The following is a 17,099-nucleotide window of genomic DNA, read 5'->3' on the forward strand; positions in this document are numbered from 1 at the left end:
TATCGGAGAGTCCAGCAGGTGGTAACCCCCCACCCCCCCCTCCCCACACACACATACACTCACACACACTGGAGTAAAACTTGGTTATCAGCATGTGGACTATTGACATCCTATGTTGTGATTGCACACAATCAGCATGAATCACAAAGGAGGAGGAGGAAGGGTTGACTGTTTTTTCTTATTTACCCACTGAAAAACACAACCTTGATGTTTTCATGTCAGGGCACAACCTTGTTGTGTTGCCATGACAACTTGTCACTCAGGATACTCTGCATGCCAGGGCTCTGCCACATCAGCTGCAAAACACACGCACAGACACACATTTTCACATCACTGATGAATGTTTGGAGGTTGGCTCTTCCTGTAACAGGACTTGAAACATCCTTTCGCTCTCAGCGAAACGCACAAACGGACGCAATGATAAGGTCTCACATTTGGTTTGTTTTCTTTCTTCTTCAGCTAAGAAAACAGAGATGAGAGGAAGGAGAGAGACAGAAAACACTCTGCATACAACCTACTGAAACACCTTTCGGTCTGTCCCTATCAAAGAAAAGAACTTTTTATTTGACTTCCAGTCCAGAGGAAATGGACGTGAAACCTAAATCTATCTAAACTACTCTTTTTTTTCAATGTATCTCAGGTCAGCAAGAGAATAACTTGTTTTTGAAACTGTAATGTTTTTGAACCCTCAGCTAATTCTTTAAATTTCACCTGAAAATTCCCCAAATTCCATCATTTAGAGCTCCACAATGGTCAGTCTGAAAATGAACAAGCTTCAGTTTTATAAACAAGATGTATGAAGGAGAATTTACAAGTAAAACTAAGCCTACATGCAGCATGAAATGCTTTCACAGTAGTGTCCACATGCACACAAAGCCATTATTAACCCAGTTATACTTTGTGTCAGAGCTCTCACACAACCCCAAACCCCCAAAAATAAGAACGTATGAAAAGTGGAAAAATATAAAGAATAAAATTCTGTGATTCTCACACTTTGTTTTGACATTTAATGCTTTGTGTACAAGGTTTTCTTTTGCCAGCATAACCACTTTTTATTCGTCCCCAGCCTACAAAGACATTTTCAGGTGTGCATCATTGTCGCATGTTTCCTTTCAAGAATCTCCAACATTTCAGCATCCGTACCATCTTCTTCCTCAGCCTTGCAATGTTTGCGGCATGTGTTTATTTTTCATTGTGTTGAAAAATGCATGGATGTCCATCCCTGGAAAATATGAGCTCTTGAAGGCAGCAAATGTTGCTGTAAAATCTCAGCGAACCTTTTAATGCTGCCATTACAGAGGTGAAAATGATCATAGCCAAGAACACTGATACAACACCAAACTATCACAGAACCAGGCTTCTGGACTTGTTGGCTGACAACAGTCTGGGTGTTTATTTTGGCCTTTGGTCAATGTACACAGCTTCTATTTATTTTTCTATAAATGTCTGGAAAACTGATTGGTCTGACCACAGTCCACGTTGTCAACATGTGATGATCCATCCCAGATGCCTCAAAGCTCAGAAACGTCAGCTCAGACTCTGGACAAGGTTAACATGCAACTTCTTAGCACAGTAAAGCTTAAAGTGGTATATAACTCTCTATTGTAGAGCTTAACTAATATTTCCAAAAGCAATTATTTGCTCCTGAGGTTTTCTAAGCTGTTGATGACTTAATGAAGTGACATCTGAGGGACGTTAAAATTCTCTATTTTCATGAGCGGTTAAACCCTTTGATGCCTGTTGTCCCATTTTATTCACTCCTATGTATTTATTTTTTATAATATATTTTTTCATTAACTGCTAATTTTTATTAATATATTTAATATTTAATTGTGTTATATTTTATTCTAGTCTTTTTCTTTGTGTATTTTTACCCTGAATTTCCTGTATTTATTTTGTTTATATAACTGTAAACAAATTCAGGGACAAATCTGTTAATCCCTTCCAATTTTACTTTGAGGAACCCTATCATGATAACAATCCCCTGTTGACATCAGCTGTGTTAAATGACAGGGTTATTATTGTTACATTTTTTTGTTTGTTTGTTTGTTTTTTGTTGTTGTTTGTTTGTTTGTTTGTTTTTTTCCCCTAATTTTTCAAATCCCAAATATTTTCTGGAATGTGCTGTAAGTCTAAAACATAAAATCAATACATATTAAGGAAATAAATTAAATTAATGAGACTAAAATGTCTTGAATTAAAACTATTTGCAGTGAAATAAAAGTCAAAGTAATTGTAAGAACCACTGAGGGACTTTTGCTGGACAAGCTAATCTTATTTGCCTTTAATAACTTACTAAATATCTGCACTGAAGAATTTCAATCAATTTTAAATATTTTTAAGATGCATAAACATATTAAAATTATTTAAGGTTAATTAAGGTTAGAAATGCAAGTTTCCCTTCAGCCTTAGCATTTATAAGTGGACCAAACTGGAAAAAACCCACAGTGTTTAGTCACTGAAACAAACCATATCATTTTTTTTAAATCTTTATTTTCCTTTTTGAAATTATGTAATATGTATAATCTAATTTAAAGTGAGACCTTTATGGCCTTTCGCATTTAACTGTGTCCACAAAATATCAAATGTGAGGTCACGTAAATAATCTGCTCTGTGCAAACACACAGACGCTGCTGTCATGTTGTCATGGTAGCAGCATGTTTATATCATCAGGCTGATGTTGACTTTTGTTTCACCCTGAACTCTTACATTATTTTGTGTTTTCTACAGTTTTGTAACTTTAACTTGAGTTTTAGGTTTTCGGTGTGAAATGTGTGAGTACAAAAAATAAAAGAAAAAGCACCAGAAGAGCATTTGTTCTGCTGGAGACTCATCCCCCCCCAGCTTTATTCTTTTAATTATAATACGTCCATTTTCTGTGCAAACACTGAGTATAAAATATTGTCTTTAACAAAATGTACATTCACATAAAACATCTCAATAAATACATCTTTAACAAAAGAACATGACAAATATCAGATCCTTCATAATTATATCTCTGGAAAAGACAATGTACAATTATAGCCAGTAATACCTACATATAATAATTGAAACCCGTATCATACTGTATGAAAATATCCAATTTACAGGAAAAATATTTTGCACAACTCCTTTCCATTCATTTTCCATCAACTGTTTAAAGCAAGTGTATAAAAATCATTTTAAACCTCAAAGAAAGTATCCAAGCTACTAGATTTTAAATCAGTTTTAAACATGACAAGAAGTACAATGTGTTTCTGTCAGTTCACGGTGTCCTAATAAATCTCTCCAAAATCAACACTTGTCATCATTTCTAAGTTACACAACTGTTAACGAACAGCTCAAATGATAAAAATACAGTCATTCAACACAAAGAATTCCACGAAAGCCGTAGCCACACGCATTCAGTTGTGCTACAGCTCGACACCAAAAGTTTGATATGTTTATGAAAATAGGTTGGCACATTTGAAAACCAGCTACCTGTTTACTACAGCAGGAGCAGGGAGGAGGAGGAGGAGGAGGAGAAGCCCCCGGCCTGATGTCTGACTATCCTGAAGATTCACACACCAATCTCATGAAAAAGTCACGAGTCAATAAAGCACCTTACATTCAAGAGGAAACCGCTACCTGAACTGCATGCATGAGGACATTAAACAGAGTCACTGTGTGTCTGCTGCTTGGTCTGCAATAGTCTTCATCGGTCTGCATTAGTCTTCATCAAAGCATGCAGGTAGGAGCCAAAAGCTTGCAGGCAGTGCATGCTAGAACAGATTAGAGGAGTTAATGGCTGTGGTAAGCCGTACCATGAATAGCATGCTATACCATAAAATAAATCATCCGGGTTTGCATGATGAATCCAGAACCAGAGGTTTGGGTGTTTCTCCTCATAAACACAAGCTTTTCTTTTCCCTGCCAAAGTAGCTGTTAGTTCATATAAGTAGCAGAAAAGAATAAATTTCTTCATAAACAAGCACGCAGAAAAATATTTTCTTTTTTTTTCATTATACTGCAGGAAGAAGAAGGAATCACACCATACGGAAAATAAGTTTTCTAAGTCATGCTTCAACTTCACAGAGATAGACACCGGTGTGGCTAGCTATGCACTCAATTGGCTACAAACACTATCGGGTCAAAGTAGGATCCAGCAGGCTACAGCATGCAAGGGGTGAATGGGACTGAGATAGGAGACAAACTGCTTTATTGCTACACTTGGACAAGGAAGAGTCTTGTAGTCAAGCATCACAGGGAAACCGACAGCGGACATGACTGAAATGCAGCAGTGGCATCATGCACTTAAAGACACCGAGCAGCTCGGCTGGAGGAATCAAAAAGTTTAACTCGTGCATCATTAGAGGATTTGAGTTAAGGAGCAGAAACGTACTGTACAGCAACGCCAACCCGTAACTGACTGAAGGCAATGCCTGGCATTTTTTTTGGGCAAGTTTGTACCATTAAAATGCCTGTGCTAGTACATTTGGCATGACCCACTTTAAAAACATACATCTCTTAGATAACAATGCCCCTGTTAATTATTCATCTGAATTGGTGTCCAATAAATCAACAAAGGAACTGAAAGGCAAAAAAAAAAAAAAAAAAAAAAAAAAAATGGCAAGAAACTCTTTATGAGAAGTGGTCGCTAAGGCAACAGCACTGATTTGGTTTCATTTAAAATGGTCAGTTTTAGTTCTTAAAGGAATTTCCAGATGTTGTTGGTTGCTGTGAGAGGCGTGTTGCTACACTTTTAATTGTGCATTGTAATGTGTTTTAATTTTGATACTGATCAAGTTTAAACATCATCTCTCAAACCCTGGAGGCATCCTTGGCCTTTGATTGATGACGAAGCAACGTGGCTAAAGCATCCTGTATCCCGTTTAGGACTCCCTGCAGCTTGAAACAACAAACAGGGCTTGAGTGTGGGAGAGAGAGTCCGATCGAAGCCTCAGACTGTCAAGTCTCAAATGTGGGTCAGTCCTGAGTTCGGCCTTGCAATGGACAATCAGTGTTTCCACCTGCCTGCATTCCACAGGCAGTAGAAGAAGAGTGGAGAACAGCTTGTTCTGCTACTTTTTACCCACATCCACTCTTATCTTCATGTTTTCCACGTTTACCATGAAGCAGCATGTGTCACACCACTGCTGTGGGAACAGAGGGCAAGTACCTGGTGGAGCTGGAAGAGGTGGTAGGTTTGGCAATGCCCGGACTGGGGGTCCTGATGTTGGCGTAGGTGGTCACTGTGGGGGCGGGGCTCAGCCTAGTGCACACGCTGCTATGGGCGAAGGCGCTCGACCGGCGCTCGGTGTTCCCAGATTGTTGCTGCTGAGTCTGAGACAGCCTGCTGCTATGTCGACGCCCCTCAAGAAAGTAGGTGAGCATCTGGCCTTTGCCCTTCACGCTGACCTGACCTCGGCACACAAAGTTGTAATAGTCTGTAATGAGGCGATAGACATCCTCTGTCACCTGAAGAGGAAACACAGAGATTTGATGTTTGTTGCAACATACACGTCCTGAGGAATAAGGATTCGCTTTCACCACTAAAAGTTAAGACTTTCCAGAGAAGCACCATGTTAGTTACATAAATGTTTCTACATGTAAATATTGATTCATTTCAAAGATACTAAATTTTCACAGACAACAAAAAAGATAACCTTAAAGACAGGGGAAACAAGACGGGGTGCCCAGGTCCAGTCCCCGAGAGCCACTGTCCTGTTAGTTTTAGAAGAATCCCTTCTCCTACACACCTGAATGAAATGAATAGCTCTTTACCAGGACTCTGCAGACCTGAATGACATGAGGATCAGGGTGTTGGTAAAGGTTTCAGGATAGTAGCTCTTGAGGGCTGGACTAGAGCAACCCTGGGCTAAAGTCTTGCTAGATAAGCATGGGCTATATTGTTGTTTGCACCATCGTTCCACAGAAAACCATTTTCAAAAGTCTCTGTGTGAAGTTTAAATGTTCTCTTTGTGCCTGCATAGGTTCTCCAGTTCTCTTTTTCTTGTAATGGAGCTTTAATTTCCACGAGGGAAGCTCCCAAAGGGATTAATAAAGTTGTCTGAAGTTAAAAAAAACATGCATCTATGACTAACTGGTGATTCTGAATTGTCAAATGTCAATGTCAAATTTATTTATAGAGTGCATTTAAAAACAACAACAGTTGACCAAAGAGCTTCATATAAAAGTCATTCAATAGTAAAAAGAATAAAAACAATAAATAAATAAAACACAGATTATCAAAAACTGTTTACTGTCTCATATTTGGTCAGTGGAAGGCCAGCAAGAATAGATGAGGGGTAACTAAAGGATTTCTCAGAAACATGAAATGTATCCACAAATCTGAAATCGCCCTTTAATATGTTTGCTTAAATATTCAGCTTGCGATAACTTACAATAAATTATCACAATAATTTCTTAGTGGAAGAGTTAAGTGGTTAAAAATGACACAGATAAGACATACGTGTGGTTTAAAGCCTTGTACCTGGATCTTTCCTTGTACTCCAGTACTGTCCATCCTGCTGGCTACATTCACCGTGTTTCCCCAGATGTCATACTGAGGCCTTCTGGCTCCAATCACCCCTGCCACCACTGGGCCCACGTTGATTCCTGGTGTAAACACATTCCACAGTGTCTATCATACTGCATAAGTGAAGCTCATTATTTTAATTTTTATTACACTTAGATAAAAAATAAACAGTCATTGGAATATACACCATAGACTTAAAGACGAACTTCAGAACTTTTGCAACTGTCTTATTAACGTGCCCCCTATTGACGGCTAATTCTTATTATTTTTAGTCTTATCTTGACTCTTGTCTTATCTCTTGTTTTGTCTTTTTCCTTCTTTCTTTTCTGTTCTTCCACCGATAATGTCTTCTTGCTTTTTTTGTTGAATCAGCTACGGTGCACATTCAAAACGGTTTGTTAGCATGTGATGTGATGCAATGTCACGCGGTGTCCAGTTCTATTGGTTTCTCAGCCTCTGTTTTAAGCAAACTGCTAAAGCAGCACTTGGTTAGTTTAATGGGAAATGTTACAGTGACTTGGAGCATCCAAAGGAAAACCCAGACTTTAATCTAACTGAAAATTAGTAGACATTCCCATATTTCTTATTTCAAAATGTTTAGCACCTTCAAAGTCGACATGTTGTGTGGATTCCCTTTTTTATTTCTGGTTGTAAAGAAACCAATTAGGAAAAAGTTGCTAAACTGGGTAAATACAGTCTCTGTAACACAAACATATAGGCCTGTTTGAGGAACCAGCAGAGCTACAATTCACAATGTAATGTCAGTTATCCAGAAAACTGCATTAAATTCCAGAGGATCCCACTGGAAAAGCTTCCAGCTGGTCCAAAATGGAGAGATACCATTTACCCAAATGTAGCTTCTTTTTTGGGCTTTCTGTTAAACCCAGACTAGAATTTAAAGTTCCAGATTTTTCCAGCAGAGCACTTCACTCTCAGACTGCAGGTTTATTTGTGATTTTTAGAGGTTCTAAAACTGGAATGGGAGGCAGAACCTCCAGTTATCAGACCCCTCTCTGTGAAGCCAGCTCCCAGTTTGTGTTTGGAAAAGGCACCCTCTCTACCTTTAAGGTTAGAATTTAAATTTTCCTTGTTTGGAAAGCTTGTAGTGAGGGCTGGCTTGGGTGACCCTTAGCCATCCCTTTAATTATGTTACTATAGGCTTGGCCTGCTAGGAGATGTCCATGTCCCATGATGCACTAAGCACCTCTGCACTCTTTTCTCTTTGCTGTCTATGTATGAAGAGATGATATTATTGGCGTTGTTATACTTGTGTTTTTATTTCTCAGCAGGTATCCCTGGCCTGGAGGTAGGCTACTTGCTGACCCCATTTTTCTGGCCTCTGGAACCAACATTTTACCTGAATTAAGTTTTAGCATTTCTTCTTAGGACATCATTGCATTTAAAATAGCAAAACTAAATGTACTGCTATCATTTAAAATACTATGATGCCACTATATGTCACTTGTGCTTTCATCTGCACATCTCTTAGAGACATCTCTTACTTTTTTACTTTACTTTTTATATTTATCTTATGCATGCATGCACTGTGAGTTTTATTTAGCTAGAAAACTCCACACTTTGCGATAAAGCTTTTTCTGACGTTTCTGATGTTCTCATATGTCTGTAAATCAGAGGAAGTGCCTGTTTACAGAAATTTTTGTTGGTCATATGCTGAACTAAAGGTTTCCTTCACTTTCTGGAAAGCTAGTGTTGCGTAAATTACCGAAAGTGTCTGCAAAGTTGGCTCAGCCAACCGGTGCATGCAGTCTCAACACATGAAGCCCCACTCGGCAGACAGGATAGCAGTGTGTACAGTAGGTTACAGTGGGATTAAACAAGGGCTCCAGTGGCAGGCTCCCCACAGGATACCCAACACAATGGAGCCCAGAACCTTATGTCTGGCTGTGACGAGCTTCCTGATGGGGACGCACTCTCTGTGATGCATTTCCCACTGTGCCTCCATAGTGTCCTGTGCAATAGGGCAGAATGCCAACATCTCTGTTTATATTCAGTGAGGTACAGTACGTCTTCACTCACCTACTCTCAGCACAAAGTCATTGTAAGACTGGTAGTTGATGGCATCCAAGACGTCAAACATCTCAATGGCAAAATCTGACACTGTGCATAAATGTGAGGTGATTGACTTCTTGCCCTAAGAATCAGGAAAACACACAAAATGTGAGGAGCACAATTATACATGCAGAATAATTTCATCTGAAGTAGGAAGAGATTTTAACCTCCATTTCTGTTACCCTGACCTGATCACACACATGAATGTCAATAACATCCACAAGGACCTACACCAGCTTTTCCCCCTAAGCAGCAGCGGCTGACTGTTTAAGTTTGTTTTGAGCTTTGCAGATTTTACATAAAGAACTCTTGTTTGCTGGCTTTGCTGGGTTTAAGGAAACTTTATGAATGTAGAATATGTAGATGCCATAGATGCCAAATATCCCTCACAGAGGATTTTGTGGACTGAAATGTCACTGTGTTATAAATAGAAAATACCTGTAAATACTAGGCCTCTCCACAATGGGGTTTTCAAAAATGCTAATACTCTTTAGACACATGGGATCTAAATATAGCTTAAGCATGATTACCTTGGAAGTAGTTGTAGGAACCAGCCCTACTGCAGCCATATATGTACTGCCAATGGTTTTGATTTTCTCTATATCTCTGTAGCACTCTTTATCCATTAGCTGGAAAAACAAAAAGATAAAAAATTGGGATGAAAAAATATGGAAAACATTCCTAGTACTGCTCATTTTACATGTTACTGCAGCAAACTGACCACTTCAATTTGTACAGAATCGGTCATACAAGCAAATAACACAAATTTAAGCAAATAACACATAATTCAAGATGGACTATTTGTGTTTGTGTAAATTAAAGCTTTTTGTTGCCGATTATAGATTCAAATAGGCCAAATGTCATCTGCAAGTAATTCCTCATTTTGAAGAACTTTCCCAGCCGCAACCATTGCTGATTATATTGCATCAATAAACACAGTATTTTTTAAAACCTCATTTGTGGCCACAATGTCATCTTTTAAAAAGTGATGACATGGATGTCACAGCACTGAGGCTTCGCTCAAGGTTCTGTAAAGAGGCTGACATGCAATCTGCAGCAAAAAATATATAAAGCCAGCTGGTTTACGGACAGAAGGTTGGATGGAACAAATCGTTTCACTCACCTCATCAAAGTCAGCAATGATCTCATTGAGCAGCCTCAGACACTCAACTCCCATGTTGTTCCCGTCCAGCTCGATGTAGAAGTCGTTGAAGTTGGCAATGGAGGCAAACAACACTCCGACTTGAGCATAGGACTGATAATAAAGGTCCTGGAGGGAGAAAAGTTTAATCGGGACCAGGTTAAAAAGTAAAAGTAGGAATTTCCTCAGACATATTTTCTGGTACTGTTTAACTCTCATGATGTTTTGAACTAGTATTAATACATTTATCTCATTTTCTTGGGAAAACCAGAGGGATGTGATTCTGATATTGTCCGTAGAAGAATGGGATTCATTATGTGGAGGAACTTCTGGACTTTCTGGCTGCAGGGATCAGGGTGGCCCCTCTTTCCAAAAATGAAGTTTGAAGCAATTTGAAATGCATGAGGATAACTTGTTAACTTGGTTCATCAAGAAAGACATGACTCAACCTCTTCTCTAATTCCCTGTCCTCCCTCATCTATTCATCTGTCCTTCCTCATCGTGTGTCCTTCCATCATTCCTCATTCCATCTCATTCATCCAACTCACTTTCATCATCGTTTGTCTGTCATCCATATCTGCCCTCTCTCACCCAGTCATCCATTTATCCTTCCCTTATCATTAATCTTTCCCTCCCTAATCCATTCATCCCCCTTCCTCTCTCATTCATCCATCCTCCTTCCTGCCCCTCTCTCACCCACCATTATTCCCTCCCTCACCTTTACTCATACATCCTTCCATCCCCCCTCCTTCTCTTATCATCCATCCATCCATCAATCCATCCATCCATCCATCCATCCATCCATCCATCCATCCATCCATCCATCCATCCATCCATCCATCCATCCATCCATCCATCCATCCAAACTCTTCCTCACTTGTCCTTTCATCCACTTCCTTTCCTCTTTCTTCCATTCATTCATTTAACCTCCCTCTCTCCATCCTTCTTCCTCATCTAATGAGCCAGTCAGGAAACTTTTACATGTATCCATTGCCTCTTTCATACTTTCCAAAATCTGCTAGTTAACATGACTTTTGTCTGGTTTTTGCAAGTGAAACCCGAAATTCTGCCAGTTCAACTGTTATCCAGAACAAGTGGTAGGTCTGCATCCCACTGCATCTGGGGTTTTATTTGTAGTTAAATGGTGTAAAAAGGTTTGGGATAGCAGCCTGTCAGTGTTAGTCGAAGCTCAAATGTGTTCTTCAACAGCCAGGAGCATCACAGACAACATCTCAGCCATTAGTCTCTGAAAGATCTGCTCTCAGAAACACAAAAAGAGGTGACGGTTATAAAATGTCCCACGATCCTGCGGTATGAGTAACGGATGGATGGATTTAACGTTTCAGTGTGTTACCACTCAGCAGGAGATTTGGGATGTAAGTTTGCAGTTTAAACTGTTCAGTCATCAAACTACAGGTCATCAAGTTATGAAATATCCACAGGCAATATTTTTAATCCATTAGCAGACTATATGTTGATTACGTTTTCATGAATTTAGTTTTCCTTGGTGACAAGAAAGAATGTTATCTATTATCTTATCTATTTCTTATATTAAGTTGTTTTACTAAATTAGATTATATTATTTTTAATTCATGAGATTAAGATGACAGAAGGAGTAATGTCAATCTAAAGTTGCACAAAGTAAAAATACTCAAGTGCTTTTAGTGACTGAAGTATTATTCTGTATGAGATGTGTTGATCTGTATGACAAGAGGGCGATGTGAATTGTAGATTTCAACCTTTTGTATGTTTATCATGAGATTTCTGAAGTTACTCCAGCTTCCTCCCATGGTCCAAAGACAAGGACGTTCAGTTCATTTCTGACTCTTCATTAGCTGCAGCTATTGATGAGAGTGTATACGGTTGTTTTTCTGTCTGTGAAGGACAGCAGCGTGATGGACCAACAGCATGTGAAGCTCATATTTCACATACAACATGTTTATCTAATGCATTGAAGGATGGAGCAACTTGTTGAACAGAATAAAATATTTCCACAAAAATGCAGAATTTATATGGGACATGTATTTGTTAATAAAGCAGGAAACATTTCAGATTAAACACTTGAAAAACAGGTTGAAACACCAGTTTCAGATGTAATAAAAATGTTTTTGTCTTTTATCATCACATTGGTGCAGCAACACTTTAAATTCAAAGCAGCAGGGTCCAACTGTGTTGTGTTATGAATACAGTGTATGGGTGAACTTTAGCCCAGAGGAAAGAGAGGAAGTCTTTCTATACACTGTGGCTCCGTGGGGTCACCAGTGTGCTGGAAACATACTTCCTGGCTTCCGGCCTCAATGTTTAACAGTCTCAGCCTCAGATGATCCCTGCACTGTCTGATGCATAGCCGCTGATTGTTAAAGGACAAACTTATTTATCTTTTGATAATTATCATGAACACACTCCAGCAACCAGTGCGCACTATGTCAGTTACATAATGAATATAAGCTTAAAGTGCAGACTTTTAGCTTATATTGACAAACTAGCTCAGATCTTCACATCTAATTTGAGGGAAAGCTTGTTGACCTATATGTCTCTTTAGTATGCAGACCTCTCTTCTTCAGGAGCTAAAATGCAAATGACAGTTGTCTCTTCATGCTGCTTCACTGATAGCTGTGGGTTATTATTACTTGAATGTTTTTTCATCAACAAACCAGGTAAAACACCATAATGGAGCTCACTGTATTATCATTATTTGCACTGGGAAGCTGTTGCAATGAATACATAAGATAAAAAGGAGCTTTCAAAGCAGCGACAACAGCCTGCAACAACTAAAAATGTCCACCAGACAGATCTACTGTACATCCAGAGAAAAAAGAACACAGCAACAATCAAGGAACCATGAAAAAGTGGAAAAAAATTCTCATGAATAAAAAAATTGCTTAACAGCCAATAAAGAATGAAGAGGTATAAATGTCTACCATGATGATAAAAAATGTGCAAACCACTCAACAGTCAAAAGAACAGCAATCTTATGAATCATATTAGAGATGCTAAAAAGCCAAAGCAGTAGTGGAATAGTTTCTTACTTTTTTTTTTTTTTTTTTGACAAAAGCAACTTAGGCCAACCTGCAAATTGTGAGTAAAAAAATGCAGCAAAGCTTCAGAAGTTTATGAACTTCCATATACACTGTTTTAATCATTTCCTGTGTTGGTGAGAAGGTGATTAAGGATGGGAGGAAGAGAGATCAGTGGAGGAGATGGCCATCAGTTAGTGGATGCAGACACACAGGACTTTCAGCTTACATCTCCACTTAAGACCACAATGCTGGAAGCGGTGCAACTGCCCTCAGATATTGCCGACACTCACAGGACTCGACAGGGTGTCTTCTTGCAGCATGGTAGGTTTGCATGAGCCAGTAACATGCTCCAGTTTAAGTCAGCAGAAACATCTTGGATAAAAGTGATGAATTCAAGCGAGCTGACAGATTTCTGCAACTCATTCTACTCATGATTAAGGACAAAACAACTTGTGCCTTAACAAACATCACAGCATCTAATAATATTAATCTTTTATGTATTCAGCAAACCTTAATTAGATCCCTATGATAAATCAGTATAAATTAAATTATAGTAATTTTTTTTTATATTTTTTTCATAAAAGTTCTGTACAAACAAAGTTTGATTGATACCAAACTACATCTGGCTGTTGACTGTAAAGCTTAAGATCTCCAGGGGTTTCATGGTATGGTTGATCTAAGTGGGTTTCTCTAGTGGTGTAATAGGTTAATGTAAAAAATTATGAAATAATCTTGTTCTTTTTCTTCATCCCCTGGCCCCTTTGAAGCAGCACTGATGTTGCTGGTTGGGTGAGTCTGGGAGTTTTTGCGGATGCTCACCATGTTTCTGGGATTTGACATGAGGAAGTGTTGAGCCACATGAGCTGGCAGCAGGTTGAAAAGGATCCTCTTGTTGTCCAGCTTCACCTTCTCCATGTCGTCTCGCTCCTCCTCCGCCTGGACAAAACAAAAACACAGGAGGAGACACAGCTTCTTTACAGACTGACACAGATCCAAAGTGAAACTTGGTTACTTGTGAAACTTGATTGTAGCTCAGAGCACAAAAGCAATATGTAATTGCTTGTTCTTATCACTAGAGGGAGATAACGATTTGCAAACAAGACAAACACTGATTCCCTTAAAATAGACACATCCAGGCTTCCTTCAGCCAACACCAGAATGTGCACAGAAACTGAAAGGAAGCTGGCACATTTCTGTGGATTTTTGGGAAAACAGAATCAGAAATAAACAGAATAAATCTGTTAAAATTTTAACTGAACTCTGCAAAATTAGTAAAAAGAGCCCATGATGAAGGATTAGAAGGAAAAACATGCTGAAGACAGTTTTCCTGTAACATCACTACTTGAGCCTGAGAGAAATAAAACAGATTTTTATCTCTGATAATAGGATAAAACAAATTAAATAAATAAATCAGATATCTACTGTTAATTTATTTTATTTAAAATATGAAAAATAAGCAATTTGATGAAGTACAAAAAATTGTTCTTTAAAATATCAGGAACTCTGTATTATACTCTATATTTAACAGCCATAAAAAATAATAAATGTGACCAACATATTGATTAAAAGTTCTTTTCACACAAGTTGGGAGTAAATTATTCATGTGTTTTGCTTCAGGATGTAAAACTACTAGCATCTGATGCTAAATGAACAACTATGGCCCGAAAATTATACATTATATTCATTAAGCACAGTTTCTTGAAATGGACAGAATGCATGTCAAGTGGTTCAGTATTTCAAATAGCATCAAAAAATCATTGATAAAATAAAAAAAACAAATAAAAATAAAAATAAAAATTACAAGAACACAAACTATTGACCCAACATTCACAACACTTACTTTTAATGTTTCCACAAAAAAAAAAAAAAAAAAAAAAAAAATCTGATCTTCTTTGCTTTTACTTTTTCTTTGGACAATGATAACATGAATCTGTGAACACTTATTTTTGGTGGTAAATACCCAAAGCAAGTGGAAAAGATGGCTCAGGCAGGTTTATTTCCACAAAATTTTAATAAAAGTTATTAGTCACTGAGAAATTTGCTCTTTAAATGATAGAGCAGGACCTTAAATGGTTAAATACAGTGTTCAAGACTCAAATACACATGAATTTCAAAAACCTGTACCTGAGTCATGTTGTGTGTCTAATTTTAAGGAGGGATTTTAAGCTGCTTTAAGTCCTTCTGGCCACAAGTAGAAAATCTGTTACTAAGAAGAGGTTAAATCAGTTGGAATGGAAAATCCATGGAAAATCTGAACTATTCCCTCAGAATTAAACTTTTTGGATTAAGGAAAAGTTTTCTTAAAGGATGAAAGTTGGAAAAAGACACTTGTGGACAGGAGACTCCAGGGTTCAACTTTCCACCTGAGCTACAATCTGTTAGTTATAAAAGACTTGTAACACACTTTGTTGTAATCAGTTAAAATAGGATCGATCTGTTATTTTCCAGGTTTTGTGAAGGTTATTTGTAGTTTTTCTTTGGATATTTGTTACTATTTCATTTATTTTCCGGACCATTTTCAGAGAAATCCTTGTTTGTTAAACTTACCTAACACTGATCTACTGTATGAAACAGTAAAACATGAAAAAGGCTCCAAACTCAAGCAATGAACCAGCGTTTTGTCAACACATGAGAACAAACTAAGCAAAGAACCAATTTCAAATTGGATCTTTAGGTTTGCTGTTACTAGAAGCCTGTCACAAAGACATAGAATTTCTTCACATTTCTTTAGTTTTATCTCTGAAAAACAGCAAAGCTCAGACAGTTGGACAGACAGAAAATAGGATTTTAGGAGCAACAAGGTAAGAGCTGTCTCAGCACGGTGTGCACTATGTCCTTACACATCTGAGAAAACTGGACACGTGGAGGACAAAAGAAGTAGTTAATCTGCAGCAGATGAAGAGGATCTGAAGAGGATGTTCTTAAGAAACAGGAACGAATCCAGCAAAGACCTGAACCAGGACCTGAGAAATGCATCTGAACCTTCTTTTGATCCATCTGCTGTTGCTAAATATGCAAACACACACTCACCTGAGTGGCCCAGAGATAGTCGAGCCGCAGTTTAAGGTCCAACTGTCTTGAATGCAGAGCCAGAGCTCCAGAAAACAGCAAGATGGCCAAAACAGGGTCATAACCTCGTGTGTGAAGAAAGCCACCACTGGAAAATATAAACACATAATAATACATTGAGATGTTTTCAGATGCCATTTGTCTTTTTTTTCTGTTGTGCACTATTTATTAACATTATTAAGGACAATAGAGAAGCTTCATGTAAAATGTAGGTGAGGTGGAAAATAAAGGAAAAAATGTTGACACAAAAATGAGAACAGACATTTTCAGTAAGATGATAAAATCATTTCAACTTGCATAATACATGGATAATATCTGCTACTGATAGTTATGAACTACACTAAAAGTACTATAATCAAATAATTATTCTGAAAATTCTAAAAGTAACTCGTACAGAAATGATACTGATATAGATATGATGATAAAATTCTCCCTGTATAAATGTGGTTTGCATGAAACTAAATGATGGGACTTAACTCAAAGCCAAATAAATACAGAGTAGAAAAAGAACCAAAATTATTTCAGACATGAAGTGGAATAGAAGAATAAAGTTTAGTTAAACATATCCATAAATGCGACAAGAGGCAAGCAACACATCACATTCAGTCTCACCCAACAGCTTGGCGGTAGCCACTGGTTTCCATGACAACGGTGTAGGAGACAGAGAGGAGGAGGAGGAGCAGGATCTTGGGGAGCGATGAGACACGAAGGTAAGGGACCACGGTGAGGGTGCCGGCCACGCAGGATAGCAGGGTGTACGCCATGTTGGGGCTAGCTATGTCCTCTGCAGTGATGTTAGCTGGTCCAGCTCCGAGAGCATCAGCAGGGGCATCTTCCACAAAGCGACTGGAGTTTATCTCAATTCTCCCCCAAGGTACACAACCCACCTGGAAGGAAAATAAATCAGATTATATAGGGATGATCCCTAGCTGGAAATGTTTGTAACTCATGAGTAATTTATGGAAAAATGATTATTCAGCCTGAAATAATGTTTGAAAATGATGGAAGTGGAAAAAGCTGATCACATACATCAGCAAACAAGTATGTTGTTTCTGTACATTAGGCTGCTTTACAGAAGTAAGAGGTATCATATCCTTGTCAACTAGATCTATAAAAATACAAAAGCTGAATCCCCAGTTCACTTATTTAGTTCCATGGATTCACATCTAAATATCAATTTTTTTATCCAAAGACAAAGGAAAGCATGCCAAACAGATAAATAAATCACACACAGATCAAGTCCTCCAACTAAAACAGTCATACCTGCCATCTGTTCTCATGTCAAAACTTTCATTTTCTGGTT

The 17,099-nt window shown here is 38.2% G+C and overlaps 1 protein-coding gene across 1 annotated transcript in view; it reads right to left on the reverse strand.

Annotated features, from left to right (window-relative positions):
* Positions 1-2,888: 2,888 nt before the first annotated feature.
* The window catches only part of LOC121653681 (adenylate cyclase type 1-like), a 57,086-nt gene continuing 42,875 nt past the window's right edge, over positions 2,889-17,099 (reverse strand). The window contains exons 13-20 of the mRNA XM_042007322.1: positions 16,409-16,683; positions 15,758-15,884; positions 13,547-13,663; positions 9,690-9,836; positions 9,097-9,195; positions 8,534-8,648; positions 6,452-6,576; positions 2,889-5,436 (exon numbers count right to left, since the gene is read on the reverse strand). Coding sequence (XP_041863256.1) covers positions 5,104-5,436; positions 6,452-6,576; positions 8,534-8,648; positions 9,097-9,195; positions 9,690-9,836; positions 13,547-13,663; positions 15,758-15,884; positions 16,409-16,683 — 1,338 coding nt within the window. The 3' untranslated portion in view covers positions 2,889-5,103. The remainder of the gene's footprint in view (positions 5,437-6,451; positions 6,577-8,533; positions 8,649-9,096; positions 9,196-9,689; positions 9,837-13,546; positions 13,664-15,757; positions 15,885-16,408; positions 16,684-17,099) is intronic.

The sequence above is a fragment of the Melanotaenia boesemani genome, chromosome 14, assembly GCF_017639745.1.
Source record: "Melanotaenia boesemani isolate fMelBoe1 chromosome 14, fMelBoe1.pri, whole genome shotgun sequence".
Lineage (NCBI taxonomy): Eukaryota > Metazoa > Chordata > Actinopteri > Atheriniformes > Melanotaeniidae > Melanotaenia > Melanotaenia boesemani.